This window comes from Glycine soja, chromosome 20 (assembly GCF_004193775.1).
Source record: "Glycine soja cultivar W05 chromosome 20, ASM419377v2, whole genome shotgun sequence".
In the NCBI taxonomy this organism is placed as follows: Eukaryota; Viridiplantae; Streptophyta; class Magnoliopsida; order Fabales; family Fabaceae; genus Glycine; species Glycine soja.
Genome location: NC_041021.1, coordinates 22,178,982 through 22,199,221, shown reverse-complemented (window position 1 = coordinate 22,199,221; position 20,240 = coordinate 22,178,982). Strand labels below are relative to the sequence as shown.

At 42.0% G+C, this 20,240-nt stretch overlaps 1 protein-coding gene across 1 annotated transcript; it reads right to left on the bottom strand.

Moving 5' to 3' along the window:
* Positions 1–4,092: 4,092 nt before the first annotated feature.
* LOC114401413 lies at positions 4,093–6,717 on the bottom strand. The gene is made up of 4 exons (XM_028363931.1): positions 6,421–6,717; positions 5,871–5,945; positions 5,441–5,618; positions 4,093–4,443 (listed from the first exon to the last, which is right to left on the bottom strand). Exons 1-4 carry the CDS (start codon positions 6,427–6,429, stop codon positions 4,274–4,276), a joined length of 432 nt encoding a protein of 143 aa, XP_028219732.1. The 5' UTR covers positions 6,430–6,717; the 3' UTR covers positions 4,093–4,273.
* Positions 6,718–20,240: the final 13,523 nt, after the last annotated feature.

The following is a 20,240-nucleotide window of genomic DNA, read 5'->3' as shown; positions in this document are numbered from 1 at the left end:
GGCTGAAAAATCCTATATTTCTAGGGTACCCTGCCTACATTATGGAGCCCTAAATACAAGGCCCAAAAATAATGAAACCTTAATCTAATATTTATAAAGATAAGTGGGCTCGTACTTAGCCCATGGGCCAGAAATCTACCCTAAGGCTCATAAGAACCCTAGGGCCTTCTCTTGCATCTCTGGCCCAATCTACTTGGAGTTTTTTATCCAATGCCCTTGCGGGGTAGGATTGCATCACTTTGTATACGTGGTGAAAGAATTCCTTAACCTTGTTGCCTGCGGTGTTAAGTCTAGTTATGTGAAGGCCAGGTATGGGTGGAGTGACAAAAGTTTCACCTCACTGCTTGAGGTAGTGCACAATCTGCTTCCAGAGGACAACACGTTGCCTAAAACTTACTATAAGGCGAAAAAGATATTGTGTCCAATGGGTATGGAGTATCAGAAGATTCATGCTTACCCCAATGATTGCATACTGTACAGGCATGAATTCCAAGAAATGTCCAAATGCCCTATTTGTGGGACTTCACGGTACAAAGTGAAGGATGAAGGGGAAATCAGTTATGATGAAAACTCAAAGAAGGGCCCTCCAGCGAAGGTTTTGTGGTATCTTTCAATCATTCCAAGGTTTAAGCGTCTTTTTGCTAACGAGGATGATGCAAAAGACCTTACATGGCATGCAATTGGAAGGATTTATGATGGAATGGTCCCTCATCCGGCTGATTGCTCGCAGTGGAAGAAGATTGAAGAAGATTGATGGTTTGTATCCGAATTTCGGGAAAGAGCCATGAAATCTTAGACTTAGACTAGCCAGTGATGGAATGAATCCATAGGGCACCTTAAGCACTCAACACAGTTCATGGCCAGTTCTGCTAGTAATTTTCAATTTGCCTCCTTGGTAGTGCATGAAGCGAAAATACATGATGTTGTCTTTGATGATATCAGGCCCAAGACAGCAAGGAAATGACATTGATGTTTATCTAAGTCTGTTGGTTGAAGACTTGAGAAAGTTGTGGGACCAGGGGGTTGTAGTGTTTGATGCGTTTCACAAGGAGACGTTTGAAATGCGTGCAATGCTTTTTTGTACCATTAATGACTTTCCAGCATATGGGAATCTCAGCGGTTACAGTGTTAAGGGTCATCATGCATGCCCCATCTGTGAAGAAAACACAAGCTACATACAACTAAAACATGGAAGAAAAATAGTCTACAGTAGGCATCGCCGTTTTCTAACACCCAATCATCCTTACAGACGATTGAAAAAAGCTTTTAATGGAAGTCAAGAGCATGATATTGCACCGATACCATTGACTGGTGAGCAGGTATATCAGCGGGTTCAACACCTGAATAATGTATTTAGAAATACCCAAAAGAAGGATAAAAGTAAGAGTTTCATATGGAAGAAGAGGTCCATTTTCTTTGATCTTCAGTACTGGTCTGATCTAGACATTAGACATTGTATTGATGTTATGCATATGGAGAAAAATGTTTGTGATAGTGTGATTGGGACGCTTCTTAACATTCAAGGCAAGACGAAGGATGACTTGAATACCCGTCAAGATCTAGCTGATATGGGGATACGATCACAGTTGCATCCAAGGTCTGATGGGAAGAAAATTTACTTGCCCCCAGCTTGCCATACTTTGTCCAAAAAGGAGAAGATAAGTTTTTGTCGGTGTCTTCATCGGGTGAAGGTTCCACAAGGATACCCTTCAAATATTAAGAGCCTTGTGCAGTTGAAGGAGCTTAAGATTGTAAGGTTAAAGTCTCACGATTGTCATGTGCTCATGCAACAATTGTTAGCCGTTGCTATACGAGACATCTTGCCAAACAAAGTCAGGTTAGCCATAACTCGTATGTGGTTTTTCTTCCATGCTATATGTAGCAAAGTCATTGATCCTGTCATGTTTGATGAGTTGGAAAATGAGGCCGCAATTATACTGTGTCAGTTGGAGATGTATTTTCCCCCTGCTTTCTTTGACATCATGATTCACTTGATTGTGCATCTGGTCAGAGAAATCAAATGTTGTGGTCCTGTTTATCTACGGTGGATGTACCCGGTTGAGCGATACATGAAGATCTTAAAAGGGTATACAAAGAATCTATATCGTCCAGAAGCATCTATTGTTGAGAGGTACATTGCAGAAGAAGCCATTGAATTTTGTTCATAATACATTGAGAAGGCTAAACTTGTTGGCCTTCCTGAGTCTCGACATGATGACAGAGTGGGTGGTAAGGGTTCAAGAGGACTGCATGTGATCACTCCAAGTGTAGAAGATTTTTTACAAGCTCACTTGTATGTCTTGAACAACAGTAATGAAGTTTTGCCATACATACTTAAGCATGAAGCTTTAGTCAAACATAATAATCCAAAAATGTCAAAGAATTGGGTGTTGAAAAAGCATAACAAGACTTTCTGTGATTGGTTTAAAGATACAATCTTTGCATGTGAGAATGCTTCAGAAACATTAAGAAAGCTAGCAGATAGGCCTAAAAGAAATGTTATAACTTGGCAAGGATACGACATAAACAAGTATTCATTTTACACAAAAGCACAAGATGAGAAAAGTACAATGCAGAACAGCGGGGTCACCCTAAGGGCTGAATCTCAACACTTCGCAAGTGTGAATGACACCAATCCCTGTGTAGCTTCCATCCTTTACTTTGGGTTCATTGATGAAATTTGGGAGCTTAACTATGTGAAATTTACTGTATGTGTTTTCAAATGTAAATGGGTTGATAGCAACACCGGTGCGCACACCGATGATATAGGATTTACATTGGTAGACCTAAAGAAACTTGGTTACCACAACAACCCTTTCATCATGGCAGAACAAGCTAGACAAGTATTTTACGTGCAAGACCCTTGTGATGAAAGGTGGTGTGTGGTTCTCCATGGCAAAACAATTGGTGATAATGTAAAAGATGATGATTCATGCATGGACACCTATGTTAGTCCTTTGACCGCACAAATCACTCTTAACGTTGTCGGAGAAGAAGAAGCTGATGACGTTCATGCTAATTGTAATGATCATGATGAAGGAGAATTGATTAACATCGTCTAATGTAATTGGTGTAAGCTCTGTTGGAGCTTCTAGGCCTAGGATCTTATTCATCAATGGATTCCTTTGCTTCTTGGAAGATGAATGGCAACGAAATGGAGAAGGAAGAGAGAGAGGAGACGCCACTTCAAGGAGAAGATGAGTCTAGAAGAAGCTCACCACCATAGGAGGCCTTGGATAAGAGCTTGAAGGAAGAAGGAGATGAATGAAGGGAGAGGAAGAGAAGAACACGAAATTTTGTGCTCTAAAAGAGCACTGAAATCTGAAGTTTAATTTTCAAATGATCAAAGTTAAAAAAATGCACACACATGACCTCTATTTATAGCCTAAGTGTCTCAAAAAATTGGAGGGAAATTTGAATTTCAATTCAAATTTTACTTGAATTTGAAATTGAATTTGTGGAGCCAAACTTTGGAGCCAAAATTTCATTAATTATGATTAGTGAATTTTGGTTATGGTTCAGCCCACTAATCCAAGATCAATTCCAAGATTTTCCACTACGTGTGCTTAGGTGTCATGAGTCATGTAAAGCATGAAGGACAAGCACAAAGTGTAACTATATGATGTGGCAATGGGGTGTAGTAAGCAAATGCTCACCTCCCCCTCTAAAATTTAATTGGATTGGGCTTCTACCAATTCAATTAAATTTATTTCCAACCACACACATCAAATATTCACTTAGTGCATGTGAAATTACAAAACTACCCCTAATACAAAAACTAGTCTAGGTGCCCTAAAATACAAGGGCTGAAAAATCCTATATTTCTAGGGTACCCTACCTACATTATGGAGCTCTAAATACAAGACCCAAAATTAATGAAACCTTAATCTAATATGTACAAAGATAAGCGGGCTCATACTTAGCCCATGGGCCCGAAATCTGCCCTAAGGCTCATGAGAACCCTAGGGCCTTCTCTTGCATCTTTGGCCTAATCTTCTTGGAGTCTTCTATCCAATGCCCTTGGGGGGTAGGATTGCATCAGTAATTTTCTATTTGTATATTTGATTTTGCTAGATTCATTTACATAATTCATACACATAATTCAAATTCATTAATATTTAATGGACATTTAATATCAGTCCATAAAATGGAGCAAATCAATACTACATTTCTATTTAGAATAAAACATTAAAACTAAATAGAATGTACACAAACCAATCATATGTGACTGGCTATTATATGATTGGTTTGTGTGATTGGTTTACTAATTGCATTATTGAAAACATGCATATATTGGATGAAAGCTTTGAAAATGGAACTTATGACAATTCATCTTAAATTGTTGCAGGTACTCCTCCTTCTTCAGATACTCTTCCTTCTTCCTAGCAGCTAGTGCCTCAATCATCTTTTTGTTAGCTCCAGACATTGACCTTGCTGTCCACACTGCTTTTGCAATCAGGTTACTCAACACAAATCTTATTGACATATTGTTCTTTGATTTTCCATAGATTAAATGTGTAAACATAAATTACATTCTTATCCAAACTTTGGTTTTTAGTTTTTGGTCGGAGCAAGCTAATTGAAATTGCTTAAAATAGACTCAAAGATGCAGTACCTTCAATAATTTAACACAAATTAAATGCATCTCAAAATAAGCTACAGGATGCAATTCTCAAAGTAAAAGATGCAAGTAAAAATAATTATAGATGAAGACAATCATTCAAAATTTAATTTAGGTAAATTTTAAAAAACAAATAACTAAAACACGAGTTATAACTTTTTTTTTTTTGTGAGAATAGATTTAAGAAGTATATATATATAATGCTTATAATTATAAGAGATGTTAACATAATTAATGCAGGTAAAGTTTTTTTTAAAAAAAATTATATTTAAAGAGAAACAAATTTAAAAATAAAAAATATGTTTGACAAATTAAAAAAATTAAATTTGAAACAGAAAAAGATTAAGTCCCTTTCAAGATATTTGACTTTAATTTAATAAATAATTTGAAAATAATAAAAAGATTAACTCGGCCCCCCACCTAGATTTATCACTGTCTTTAAAGCAATTGTGCCCCCCACCTTAGATCAACAAGAGAATGAAATAGAAGTGAATTTCGTTATCAGGAACAAGTTATTGCTTACCAGATACCCCTAATGCTAATAGCCTAATAGAATAATATATTAAAAATTTAAATAGAGAAAACTAATTCCACACTGCTGTAAGGATTATCAAAAGTTATCTGAAGCCAACCAAATATTTTCCAACTAGATGCTACACTTACTATGGCAACAACGCTTCTTAAAATGTTATCACAGTACTTTTTGTACCCAAAACCATAAATTGAGAAGGTTTTTTTTATTTTGAAAGCTGAATTTGTTCAGAATTTTAATAAAGCCGTGTCTAATATCAATAGTAGACAAAAAGGTCCGTAGCTTACAGTCTATATATATATTCTTTATCTCTTTTGACTCATTGTCAACAGACATACTGCACAACCCAAAAGGCGGTCCCACACCAGCTTCTACTTTCTCCATTTGTCTTCCCTGGAGACTAAGTTTCTGTTTTGTGCTTTCCTTTTTCTCAGTTTCCAAGCCACCATTATATGGCTCTATAAGCTGATGCATTAAAAATAACAATCAGAATGATAAGCTAGCTAACAAAGAACATATTTACAGGAAAAACATCTCAAAATTAGTTATTGTTGTTCACAGACTAATATGGAAGCCATGTAGTCATGACATTCATTGTTGACATGTAGGAGGACCACATAAATGGTGGCTTTGAATTTAAAACTAGCAATTAAGATAATATCTTTATCCTGTTTAAGTTGTTCATCATATCTAATTATTGAAACAAACAATTTGTACCTTCAAACTATCCTCAAGTCCAGCAAATAGGATCTGTCCATCAGGATGAAAAGCAATTGAGCGTACCCCCGAAACCTAATACAAAGTAATTTATACTTATTAGAGTTTACTATTTCATGTAAATTTACAGGCTTACATTAGAAGAAAAAGCAACATGCTATACCTACCATGCTACAATGACAACTAAGCTACATCGTAGTATATGACTTAAAACACAAAAACACATTAACATATTATGCATCTGTAAGATACAAAACAGGGCAGGATACACTAGCAATTTAAAGTTACAGAAATGTTCTAGGTCACAACTAAAGTAATCATTTTGCATTTGGAAACTATCCACAACAATGTGATGGCAAAGGGAAACTGGTAAAATAAAAAGTGTCAACTGTCAAGCAGGGTTATCCATTGAAAAGGTTACCAAAGAGATTCCAAGAAAGATAGTAGTGGTAAATAGAACTGATCTAAATGTATTAAAACTAAAATTCAATTGATAAGAGGCAGATTTGGAAGCAGAATATATGGTATATTAATGGTTATAATTGATTACCTCAAGCATAGTAAGCTTTTCAATCCCCTTTGGTGTTCTGTCCAACAATTGCTTTTGATCCCTCAACTCCTTCAGAAATTCTTCACTCACCACTTCATATCACTTCATGGAGTTTAGTTATTCATCATTCTTTTTCACCATCCAAAACAGGTCCTTTATCTTGTTCAACTCTGATTTTGGTGAGATTTTGAGAATTTATGAAAATTTGATGAAAGAAACAAGAGAGTGTGGTTGGAGAGTGGGTGAGGTTTTGAGACTTTATGAAGAACTAATGAAAGTAACAGTTTTGAAACAAGAACGAGATTGAGATAAAATTGGAAATTTATCATAGAGAATAAATAATTTCCTAAGTTAGAATCACATGAAAAGTGATGAAAGAAAGGTATCTTCTGTTTGGTATAACTTTGGGAAGGAATTATTCCAGAACCCAATAACAAGTTTGACACCATTCTTTTCTCATGAAAATTTGACACAGTAGTTTATCCTTTCATTCACAAATGGAATTATTCAATCTACACAGCTTTGAGGTCCTAAACCAACACAACTAGTGATCTTAATGGTTTGGCTTGGTGTGATTGTGTAGAGTTCACCCCTTTCTTCCAGCAACGCACTCCTTAATCTCCTCATCATAAGCATATAATCAATAGAAATTACTTCTCTCACAACAGTTTCAACCAATAAATGGAGAAGTACTACGTCTATCTACAATCTACAACACTTGGATGCCTATATATTTAGAACTTTTTTCTCTCTGTCGCAACCTACCCTTCGGCGGGATGGCAATGCGAGGGCTCACGGGTGCGTCTTCCAAGAAAAGGAAAATGCGCGGAGTCGCCACCAACGTTTATTCGAGGAAAACGTCGGAATAATCGGAAAAGATGTGGTCTACGAACTTTAAGTGTGAAAGGTTTGGGAGTTGTTTTTACGCACGGGGAAGGTATTAGCACCCCATGCATCCGTCACAAGGGACGGCAGCCTTTAATCAAGTGTGCAAATATGATTTCAAAATGTTTCATTTCCCCCTTTTTTATGTTTGTCTTTTTTATGCCTTTTTTATCTTTTTACCTTTTTGTGGTCGACAAGGGTGTTTCCCTTGCTCCTACGTATTCCTTAATTGTGATAAGGAAATCAGACCTACGTAGTTCTATGAGAGCTAAGCGTTGGTTAAATTGTTTTTATCTTTTTTGCAAGATATATTTTGACTGAATAAAAGGTCATTTAAGGTGTTGGACCATTAAACGATCTTTTGATTCTTTTGAAAGGAGAGAAAAAAAAATTAAGGCATTGGACCATTAATGATCTCTTGGTTTTTTGAAAGAGGTGACAAAGTTATGTGTTTGATTTTAGGTTTTTTAAAAGTCCACGTTTAACCAATAAAAGCAAAGAGGACCATTTCAAGGCGTTGGACCTTAAAATGGTTTTTAGGTGATTTTTAATGACAAAGCTTGATTTGTGAGTTGATTTTAGCCTTAGTTTCACTTTGGTTATTAGTCAATTCGATTAAGAAAAATCCCAAAGAAAAACGTTCGATTGATTTTTTTATTATTATTTTATTTTAAATATTTTTTTATTATTATATTATTATTTTGCCTCTTTTTGGTTTTAAACGTGGTTACAACGTGAAAGATCGGTCGGATTTTATTCTAACAGAGATTAAAAGATATTACAACTTAAATGATCAGTGGAAATTTATTTTATTTTTGATTAGGCGAAAAAACGATTTAAATAAATGGTTAAAGCACGTCAAAAGGGGGTACGGAAAGCAAACGAAATAAAAATAAAAGCACACGAAACAAGTGGGGACCACTAAGGGCACATAGAATGAATTGAAAGGTTCGATTTCGGGAACTTACCGGTTGAAGACTAAAGAACAACGAAGAACGATGGAAAACCTTCACGAAATCGCCCACGGAAACGTCTCGGAAGCGTTATGGAAGCGCCTTGGCTTTGATTTTCTTCACGGAAACAATTTTTCTCACTAATTTCAAGTGAATCCCAGATACCAGGAGGGTTGAACGAATTTGCTCTACCCTCTTTCCCCTATTTATAGGGGAAAAGAGGGAGGTGGTTCAAGTGAATCCCAGATACTAGGAGGGTTGAACGAATTTGCTCTACCCTCTTTCCCCTATTTATAGGGGAAAAGAGGGAGGTGGTTGCCGCCCAGCTCGCCCAGGCAAGCTCAGCTAGCACAGGCAAGCTGGGTTGCTTCCACCAGAAGGCACCGTCTTCTATTGGAACACCCTGGAAGGTCCAAGTGGGCCTGGTTGCTATTTGCACACCCCTATTTACTAAATACACCCCTTGCCTTTTCTTTGCTGATTCTTTTTTCGTAACGTTACGGAACTTTACGGATTACATAACGATACTTGTTTTCTTTCCATAATGTCATGAAACTTTACGGATTACGCAACCATCCCTGGACGAAATATGGGTATGACAGTTGCCCCTCTTTACTTGTCTTTTATTGGAGATAAAAGCGAAGTAAAGATAAGACACTAATTTCATTCGAGCGGAACATCATTCGGCCGGTCAATATTCCCGCCAGCGGAACGTGTCATTCAAAAAGAAAAGAAAAGGCATCAGAAGCATCAACAAACTTCAGTGTCTTGAAAACGAAAAAGTTGGACAACCACGACACTTCCCTTTGCCATTGCACTCGTTCTTCTCTGCCAAGCAGAGAAGAATCCTGTGCGTCGTTGGGCTTGAATGTTTCTGAACGACGAGAGTAAAAACCTGCAAAAATTTTTAAAATGATCAGCACCGAACGACCAACATCATCCTGATACCGCCGAATTCGTTCCCCTCGGTTGACGAAAGGCGCGGATGACCATAAGGCATCTCAACCTACCACCTGACTTGCTGTCCCTGGATGACAAAAGGTGCTAAAGACGATGTCGGTCTCTTCACGTCAACGGGCTCTTTTGCCCCCTGGTTGACGAAAGGTGCGGGTAACCATAAGGTAATCCCACGTGTCACCTGGCTTCACGGGTCAGGACGACAAAAGGTGCAGGAGACAATGTTAGTCGTTGTGCGTCAACGGGCTCGTTTTCCCCTGGTTGACGAAAGGTGCAGGTAACCATAAGGTAACCCTGCATGTCACCTGACTTCACGGGTCAGGACGACAAAAGGTGCAAGAGACAATGTTAGTCATTGTGCGTCAACGGGCTTGTTTGCCCCTGGTTGACGAAAGGTGCGGGTAACCATAAGGTAACCCTGCATGTCAACTGACTTCACGGGTTAGGACGACAAAAGGTGTAGGAGACGATGTTAGCCTCTACATGGTATCATGCGTTAAGTCTTATAGATAGCAAAAGAATGTCTATACGGATAACCACTTGGGTATTTCCGCCTGCCCCCTAACTTCACGAGTTAGTGCTTGAGAGAGGTAGTCTACGCTGAAGATGACGTAAATCTCCGCGTGTCAACGGGCTTGTTGGCCGCGATTGACAAAGGGTGCAGAACACGACGTTAGTCTTTGTATGCTATCATGCGTTGAGTCTTACAGATAGCAAAAGAATGTTTATACGGATAACCACTTGGGTATTTCTGCCTGCCCCTTAACTTCACGGGTTAGTGCTTGACAGAGGAAGTCTGCGCGGAAGATGACGTAAATCTCCGCGTGTCAACAGGCTTGTTGGCCGCGATTGACAAAGGGTGCAGAAGACGATGTTAGTCTCTGCATGCTATTATGCGTTGAGTCTTACAGATAGCAAAAAAATGTTTATACGGATAACCACTTGGGTATTTCTGCCTGCCCCCTAACTTCATAGGTTAGTGCTTGACAGAGGAAGTCTGCACAGAAGATGACGTAAATCTCCGCGTGTCAACAGGCTTGTTGGCCGCGATTGACAAAGGGTGCAGAAGACGACGTTAGTCTCTGCATGCTATCATGCGTTGAGTCTTACAGATAGCAAAAGAATGTTTATACGGATAACCACTTGGGTATTTCCGCCTGCCCCCTAACTTCACGGGTTAGTGCTTGACAGAGGAAGTCTGCGCGGAAGATGATGTAAATCTCCGCGTGTCAACGGGCTTGTTGGCCGCGATTGACAAAGGGTGCAGAAGACGACGTTAGTCTCTGCATGCTATCATGCGTTGAGTCTTCCAGATAGCAAAAGAATGTTTATACGGACAACCGCTTGGGTATTTCTGCCTGCCCCCTAACTTCACGGGTTAGTGCTTGACAGAGGAAGTCTGCGCGGAAGATGACGTAAATCTCCGCGTGTCAACGGGCTTGTTGGCCGCGATTGACAAAGGGTACAGAAGACGGTGTTAGTCTCTGCATGCTATCATGCGTTGAGTCTTACAGATAGCAAAAGAATATTTATACGGATAACCACTTGGGTATTTCCGCCTGCCCCCTAACTTCATGGGTTAGTGCTTGATAGAGGTAGTCTGTGCGGAAGATAACGTAAATCTCCGCGTGTCAACGGGCTTGTTGGCCGCGATTGACAAAGGGTGCAGAAGACGATGTTAGTCTCTGCATGCTATCATGCGTTGAGTCTTTCAGACAGCAAAACAATGTTTATACGGATAACCACTTGGGTATTTCCGTATGCCCCCTAACTTCATGGGTTAGTGCTTGACAGAGGTAGTCTGCGCGGAAGACGACGTAAATCTCCGCATGTCAACGGGCTTGTTGGCCGCGATTGACAAAGGGTGCAGAGGATGACGTTAGTCTCTGCATGCTATCATGCGTTGAGTCTTACAGTTAGCAAAAGAATGTTTATACGGATAACCACTTGGGTATTTCCGCCTACCCCTTAACTTCACGGGTTAGTGCTTGATAGAGGTAGTCTGCGCGGAAGATGACGTAAATCTCTGCGTGTCAACGGGCTTGTTGGCTGCGATTGACAAAGGGTGCAGAAGACGACGTTAGTCTCTACATGCTATCATGCGTTGAGTCTTACAGATAGCAAAAGGACGTTTGCGGGTTACCGTCGGGTGTCTTCGCATGCCACCGGACTCTTGGGTCACGGTAACAAAAGGTGGGGTGGTCGACAAAAGTAGGGCTTTTGCTCCTACGTATCCTCAATTTGTGATGAGAAACTCAGACCTACGTAGTTCTTGATAATTGTGAGACTAAAATAGTCTCGGTGTTTTTTCATTAAAATGCGAACATGCTTTAGTAAAGAAACAAAACTTCCAATTGATCAGAGCAAAATATGATTTTTTTGATGAAAAACAATGTGTCTATTGGGGAAGGAGAGTATGCTAATGAAATTTTTCTCATAACCATAAGTGAGATTTTGGATGTTAGCATTTCGTTTCTAAATGACCATTTAGAGGAAACACTGGGTCCAACAACAATAGAAGAAAATCACTCAAAGTGTATCAATCTCACACGGGTAAGTGTTTCATCCTAATTCCGAACCATAGATATGTCATGACTTGGTTTTGCAAATCATTTCCTATCAAATCAAAGATTACATGCGTGATCATAGATCAATAGGACTTTTTCTTGGGAATGATTTGTTTTTGTTGGGAAATTTGGCTTTGAGTGTTTCTTGGCCTTTTCCTTTTCTATTTTTGTTTAGTGTGAGGTGAACAAGTCACCGACGCACAAGATTTTGGTTGGCAATCAAAGGGAGAGGACCACTTTAGGTCGTGGTTTCCTTTCTTTTCTTGTTTACTTGGTGACAATTCTGTATTGTTTGGATATTTGTCTGGTCCAAAGACCTTTTTGCATATTTCTTCTATTTTCTTCCGATATTTGATCGGGAATTTTCTTTCTTTTTTTTGCTTTCTCCCACTCTTTGATTGGGAATTTTTTTTGCTTTCTTCCGATTTTTTGATCGAGAATTTTCTTTTTTTTTTTTGTTTTGAGGGCAAGGATGGACATTCTCATCCTGGGTCAAGGTTTATGGTGGGATTTTGGCTTAAGGCTTGCAGAACAGCTGTACATGATATATGTCTGGGTGTTGGTTTGGCCAGCGGTTCAGGGATAATGGAGATGTCCCACATTATTTCCATGATTCACATGCAACAATGATGATTAGGAAATTTTATGCAAAACTGATCGTGCATGCACCCATGTGGACACTCAAGCATCAAGTTTTTATGATCATGTGACACAAGGGCTCAGGATTTATTTTTCCTATTTAAGTCAACCCAGTGTTTCCAAAATATGTTCTTTTATCAATTCATGCATTCATCCGAGTTTATTTTGGGCGTTCAGGAAAATTTTCACAGCATTCACCCTTCAGGTGTATACACATTTTTTTTTTCAAAAACTGGTTATGATTAGTGAATTTATTTTCAAAGAAAAGCTGGAATTTATCTCTTTTCAAAAGCATGTTGGCTTTTCAGCTAGACAACTTATTTTTCTTTTTTCTCTCCTTTTTTTTTTCTTTCCTTTTTTTTAAAGTTATTATCATTTGTTTATTTCCTCTTTTTTTTTCTTTTTCTCTCTGAAAAGGTCGTGCGGATGAGGGCGCACACTACCTACTCACGTCTAACCACAAGGTAAACGAAAAAACACGTAACGGTAAGTCGCAATAAAAAACAGTGGCAAAATAACTGAGAGCCATAACGCCAAATTCTAGCAGAAATAGAAACCGTAACTGAAAATAGTAATGTTAATAACAACAAAAACAATAACCGAAAGCAGTAATGTTAATAACAAAAGTACGGTGACCTTGGTCACGTGGCTCCGCTCCCTCCCAAGAAACCGAGCAGATCAGTCATATCCTCATCCACACGTGGCTCTGATCCGCTCCCTGCCTGGGCATCGGGCCAGTCTCCAGGCCATGCGACCTCAGCCCCAAACTGCTCCGGAGTAGGGCATGCAAAAGGGGCGAAACCTTGCCCCTGCTGACTGAGGCTGAACCGGTAGAGACACTCATGTATCTGCACCTGCCATGGTGGTTGGCTGCCTGCTGGCGAACCAAATGCTGTAGATAACGCTCCACGCCCAATGACCTAGCTGGATCGGCCTGCCGAGGTGGTGGCGGTGCATCTGCGGCCTGATGTGCATCACCCTATGCTTGCCTAGGCGTGCAGTACTTCTCGATGAAGGCCCGGGTGGTCGGCGGTCGGATTACTTTACTGGGGGTGACGGGAACTCCGTAGGACTGACAGAGGCCCGTGATCAGCGCCGGAAACCCCAGGGCCCTGTTGGACTTATCTAGGTCCAGAGGGTGCCTGGTAGGCGCCATACTTGCAAACAAATAAATGGCGTCAGCAATCACCTGGGCCACGTGGACGGTCATCCGTGTCAGGATGGCATACACCAACTGCCACTTAGGCAGAGGGAGATCGGAGTTGTGATCGCTAGGCAAGACATTGCTGAGCAGCAGTGTCATCCATGTCTAGGTCAAAGTGGTCATGCTGGTGCGCATGATCCGCACCCGCCTCCCTATAGCGGTCCGGGCGAAATCTTGCCCCAGTGTGCACAACAGCTGGGCAATGGCTTCCTTATTGAACCCGTCGACCGTGTTCCTCCTCTGGCTGAACTCACACTGCTGGCCTTCCTTCAAAACTAGTGGGTCACCCAGGAGCTGGCTGAGGGCATCTGCATCAAAGGGAATCCATTGACCCCTCACCCACGAACGCATGTCACTAGCGGTGTCCAAAGTTTGCGAGCTATCTCCTCCTGAAAGTCCTTATACTCATCCTCCCTGAGCTGGACACGCCTCTCCCTGTGGAACAACCATCCTCTGATGGCCTCGAAGCGCTGCTGGTGCTCGGCACTCCGGAAACGATGACTATCAAACTCGGGGGCGGCACTGGACCCTTCTCCTGTGGCGTCTCTTCTAGACCTCTTCGTGGAGAGTTTCTTCGGAGCCATTTCCTAAAAAAACGTTTGGAAAGTTAGTTCAAGAAAACAATCAAAACGAAAGCCAGATCAAGCCAAACAGCGTACCCTTTTTCCAACAGAGCATGAATATCCATACGAATTTTGCAAGGAATGCTTACGCGTTAATGCGCGGGTTCTCCTAGGATATTCATACATTTATACCTATCTTTCCATCGATGAACGTCATCCTATAAGATGCAGCCACTTTCGTTTTTTGCAAAGGAATTCCTTATGCTACATGTCAAACTATCCATACATATTTTCCAAGGCATCTTGCTACCTACCTACTCCATTTTTTTTGCTATATGTTCACATTTCATTTACATACATGTTCATACATTTGAGAGGCAACTTCATGCTACATATATATTCGCACATATTTACATTCATTTGAAAACAATTTGATGTTGCACCTTCATTGGAAAATCAATTTTTGTACTACTCGTTCACATTCTTGAAAGGCAATTTCATGTCATATGTTCCTATTTTGAGAAGCATTTTCGTTCCATTTTCAACATATATGCACATTTGCAAAGCATTTAGCTACCTATTCAACATACACATGTACATGGTGAACAACATTTTCACACCATCTAGGTACAAAGAAATCATGGTGCAGCCCAAACCAAGTGCTGGCCTCAAGGGGAAACCTCACTAACATGCTCTCACTTTCATGCCTTCTTGCATTTCAAAAATCAAAGACTTGGGCCCCTAAGCCTAAGTCATGCTTTGGCATTTATCCTAACTTTTGCAAGCTGTCCACATCCCAAAAATGGTAATCATACATGCACAAACCCAATCTAAAAGCAATATTCATAAACTTAGGTGCAAACACCATTGAGGCATTTCACCGAGCACTTGGTGGGCGCACCTTTGGGTACCAACAACAAGGGAATGGGGGCAATGTGGCTTGCCCCATCATTTCAGAACACAACCTAGGCCTAAGGCCATCCCCTACAACCCCCCATTTCCATGAATCAAAGCATAAATTTTCCCCAAATTGTCTCACGAAATTGATCAAATCATGCACAATTTAAAGCACAAAAAGCATCAATGGAAAGCTAGAAACCAAAGGATAATGCACTTACTTGTATGCAGTGGCAAGGACACTAAAATGGAAGCAAAAAAAAGCACACAATGGTGGCCTAGGGTCAGAAAAACTAGCAATCCCATGAGTGCATCGTTCTTAAGTGAGAGGGAGATGTTTCTTGGGGGAAAACTGCACTCCCCCTCTCTTTTTAAACCATTTCGTGCAGGGGGGTGCTCGCCCAGGCGAGCTCACCCTGCATTTTTTTTAAAACAAAGGTACACGCTCTCTAAGGGTCGGCGTTCGCTCACTCGAACCCCCCTAGGGTAAATTAGGCATCTGACCATCACCTTAAAGACACAACAACAATAATAATTAGGAATTTAAAGGATACTAGGCTGCCCCCAGTAGCGCTTCCTGCTTGTCCGGAGCTGGACATGGGACTACGATCCGTCGATCACGGGCCTAGCCTCCACTCGTGTCCGTCCCTAAGTACCTGAAAGCAGGAGATGACATTGTGCAGCAAATCATGGCCACGTTACTGCTTACCTCGATTCGTCTTTGTCTTTGGATTTGGCTCGGTATTTGACTATTACCTAAAACGATCCTGCTCCTGTCATAAGATAACAAATATGCATGTGTATGCGTATGCATGAGCGTTTTCAAATGCAATAATATTTTTAGCGAAAGCTTGTCGGGTTTAGTTTCAATTAAGCGCTTAGGGCATCCCATGGATTGAGCGAAAAGGCTCAGTTTATCAAACACTACACATCTTTTAAAGCGCAAAGTGAGGATCGGAACCTCAATCCTACGTTCTTTTTAAAAGACTACGATGAGAAAATACAAAGAATAGGAACCCCTGGGGGAAACCAGGTAGAACACACAAAAATAAATAAGATAAACATGTAGTGACTTCCTCAATTGCCCCAGATCTTAAGCGTAGTATCGCTTGACAACGTCGAAGTTCACGGGTGAAGGTAGCTCCTCGTCATCCATGTTGGCGAGCACCAGGGCCCCTCCGGAGAAAGCCCTTTTTACAACGAAAGGCCTTTCGTAGTTCGGGGCCCACTTTCCTCTGTTGTCTTTCAGAGCTTGGGAGACTTTCTTCAGCACCAAGTCCCCTTCGCTGAACCTGCGCGTGCGTACCTTCTTGTCAAAAGCGTTCTTCACTCGTTTATGATATAAACGCTCGTGACTCATGGCGGCCAAACGCTTTCCTTCTATGAGATGAAGCTGATCGAAACGTGCTTGGGCCCACTCTGATTCCTTTAATCCGGACTCCACCAAGATTTTCAATGACGGGACTTCCACCTCGAACGGTAGCACAACCTCCATCCCATATACCAACGAGAACGGTGTTGCCCCGGTTGATGTGCGTACTGAGGTTCGGTAGCCATGTAACGCGAATGGGAGCATCTCGTGCCAATCCTTGTATGACACGGTCATCTTAATCTTCTTGATATTCTTATTGGCAGCCTCCATGATTCCGTTCATCTTTGGTCTGTAGGGTGTGGAATTGTGATGTTGGATTTTAAACTCCTCGCACATTTCCCCCATCATCTTGTTATTCAAGTTGGTGCCATTGTCCGTGATAATCTTCCTCGGTAAACCATACCGGCAGATGATCTCCCTCTTAATGAACCTGATGACCACACTCCTGGTGACGCTAACGTACGACGCGGCTTCGAACCACTTAGTGAAGTAATCGATCACCACTAGGATGAAACGGTGTCCGTTTGCAACTTTGGGCTCTATGGCCCCAATCACATCTATTTCTCACATGGAAAATGGCCACAGTGTGGCCAAGACATTCATAGGCAAGGATGGAGCATTGACATTGTCTGCAAACATCTGGCATTTGTGACACTTCCTCACATGGAGACAACAATCACTCTCTATGGTGAGCCAATAGTAATCCGCCCTTAATATCTTCCTAGCCATGGCGTGTCCGTTAGCGTGTGTACCAAAAGAGCCGTCATGGACCTCCCCTAGCATGCTCTCAGCTTCCTTAGCATTCATGTAGCGTAGCAAAACCATGTCATGGTTTCTCTTGTATAGTATGCTTCCGCTCAAAAAGAAGCCGGCCGCCAATCTCCTCAACGTCCTCTTGTCGTTGTCGGAAGCCTCTGGTGGGTACTCTTTGCTTTCAACGTATCGCTTGATATCGAAATACCAAGGCTTACCGTCCCGCTCTTTTTCCACTAGACAACAATGTGCGGGTTTGCCACGACACTTGAACTCAATGTACGGTAAGTCTCCGTGCGGTGTTAGATGGAACATGGACACTAAAGTGGCAAGCGCATCTGCCATTTGATTTTCCTCTCGGGGAACGTGATGGAAGGAGATCTCATCAAAGAAACCAGTCAATTGCTTGATATAGGCCTGGTAGGGTATCAGTTAGTGGTCTCTAGTTTCCCATTCCCTTCTCAGCTGGTGAATCACCAGTGTCGAGTCTCTGTATACTTTGAGTAGCTTGACGTTGAAATCAATTGCCGCCTAGATGGCCAGGGCGCATGCTTCATACTCAGCCATATTGTTGGTGCAGTCGAACCCCAGCCTGGTCGTGAAAGGTATACATTGATTATCCGGAGAGACCAATGTTGCCCCAACGCCATGGCCTAGAATGTTTGACGCTCCATCAAACCACACGATCCACTTGTCCCGGTCCTCGTCAGGTTTTTCCTCAAACAAGGCCATGATGTCCTCATCCGAGAACTCGGGATGCATGGGTTGATAGTCGTTGAGAGGCTGCTGAGCCAAATAATCCGCCAAGGCGCTTCCCTTTATCGCCTTTTTGGTGACATAAACTATATCGAACTTAGACAGCAAAACTTGCCACTGGGCGATCCGCCCTGTCAGGGCAGGCTTCTCAAAGATGTACTTGACTGGGTCCATTTTGGATATCAGCCAGGTGGTATGGCTCAGCATGTATTGTCTTAGATGGTGGGACGCCCAGACTAAAGCACAACACGTTCTTTCCAACAGGGAGTAGTTTATCTCACAGGCCATGAACTTCTTACTCAAGTAGTAGACGACGCGCTCTCTTTTCCCGGACTCATCATGTTGCCCCAGCATACACCCCATTGACTCGTCCAAAATCGTCATATACAAGATGAGAGGTCTTTCGAGCACCGGCGACATAAGCACGGGAGGGTTCATGAGGCACTGTTTGATCCTTCCAAATGCCTTTTGACAGTCCTTGTTCCAGTGGACAAATTGGTTTTTGCGTAAGAGCTTGAACAACGGCTCACAGATAGCGGTGAGCTGTGATATGAATTTGGCAATGTAGTTCAAACGCCCCAGGAAACCTCGGACCTGCCTCTCGGTATGCGGTTCTGGCATCTCAAGGATGGCTTTCACCTTTTCGGGGTCCACCTCTATCCCTTTCTGGCTTACAATGAAACCCAATAGTTTCCCTGACTTGACCCCGAAGGTGCACTTAGCGGGGTTTAACCTCAATTGATACTTCCTAAGCCTTTCGAACAACTTCCACAAGTTGACAAGGTGTTCCTCCTCGGTTTTAGACTTGGCAATCATGTCGTCCACATAGACCTCGATTTCTCGGTGCATCATATCGTGGAACAAAGCCATCATAGCCCATTGATAAGTTGCCCCGGCGTTCTTGAGCCCAAAAGACATCACCTTATAACAGAACGTCCCCCACAGGGTGACGATGGTAGTCTTTTCCATATCCTCTGGCGCCATTTTTATTTGATTGTAACCGGAGAACCCGTCCATGAAGGAAAACAGAGCGAAATTGGTCGTATTATCCACGAGGATATCGATGTGCGGCAAAGGGAAATTGTCCTTGGGATTGGCTCGATTCAGGTCCCGATAATCCACGCACATTCGTACCTTCCCATCTTTCTTAGGGACTGGTACAATGTTGGCAACCCATTCCGGGTACCGACCGACAGCCAAGAAACTAGCGTCAAATTGTTTCTTTACCTCTTCTTTTATTTTCAAGGACATCTCAGGCTTCATCCTCCTCAGCTTTTGTTTTACCGGGGAACACTCAGGATTTATAGGTAATCTGTGTTGTACGATGTCAGAACTCAAACCGGGCATATCTTGGTATGATCAGGCAAAGATGTCTTGGTAGTTTTTTAGCAGGGCCATCAATTCTTCACGGATGGGTGCGGTCATACCTGTACCTATCTTTACTTCCTTTTTCCCACTGCCGATTCCTAAGTCTACTAGTTCTGTCTCTTCTTGATGAGGCCCCATCTCTTGGTCCTCCTGAGCGATTATCCTCTCCAACTCTAGGGGAAGTCCCATATCCTTGTCCTCTTCACTCTCTGTCTGACCCGCTTCTTGCTTGAAATCGACGGCCGGGTCCCGGGTATTAGTACCTTCGAGGGACTCGTCGTCGGATCTAGCGTTTTAAGCGTAAAGAAAATAAACATGCAAATGAATGAGAATGGGTAGAGGCGCAGGAACAGATGAAGAAAGATCTTTATATTATAAATTCAGGAACAAAAGACATAATGCCTTAACAAAAGGAAACTATAAAGCCTAGGCCCAACCGTAGAGTTTAAAAGCCATAATGGGTTACATTATGCTTGTCGCGTAAACGTCTGGGTGCTCCTCCACTCGCCAATTTCCTAGTTGGAAACCAGGAAGACATGGTCGTACCAAATCCGACCTACTCGGGGAGTCATCCTCGCATATCGCGACGACTTGGCCTTCGTGTTTTAGACCCGCACTTATAAAGCTCCTACTGATGTGGCAGGGCGGGGCCCCTTCGACTTGTTGTCCCAACCGCAAACCTTGGCCTTTGTTCTTCCTTTCCATGATACTTTTCCTTATGTCCGCTTGTGTGGGTTTATAGCCTAACCTAAACTTCTTGTGGTTTCCTCTGGTGCTTACCAGGCTGGTTCTGCCGCCATTGTTGCCTAAACCCATTCCGGGCTCGTAGCCGTACCCCAACATCACCCGGGCCACCATCATTGTCGTATTAGACAGGCAAGGCTGCCAAGAGAGGGAATCTAAGGA

Excerpts from the sequence above, each read along its gene's own strand:
- LOC114401413 (XM_028363931.1), bottom strand. Across the intron at positions 5,619-5,870 it reads GACTTGAGGATAGTTTGAAG|CTTATAGAGCCATATAATGG; the intron begins GTACAAATTGTT and ends TTAATGCATCAG. Across the intron at positions 4,444-5,440 it reads AAAGAATATATATATAGACT|TGTGGACAGCAAGGTCAATG; the intron begins GTAAGCTACGGA and ends TTGCAAAAGCAG.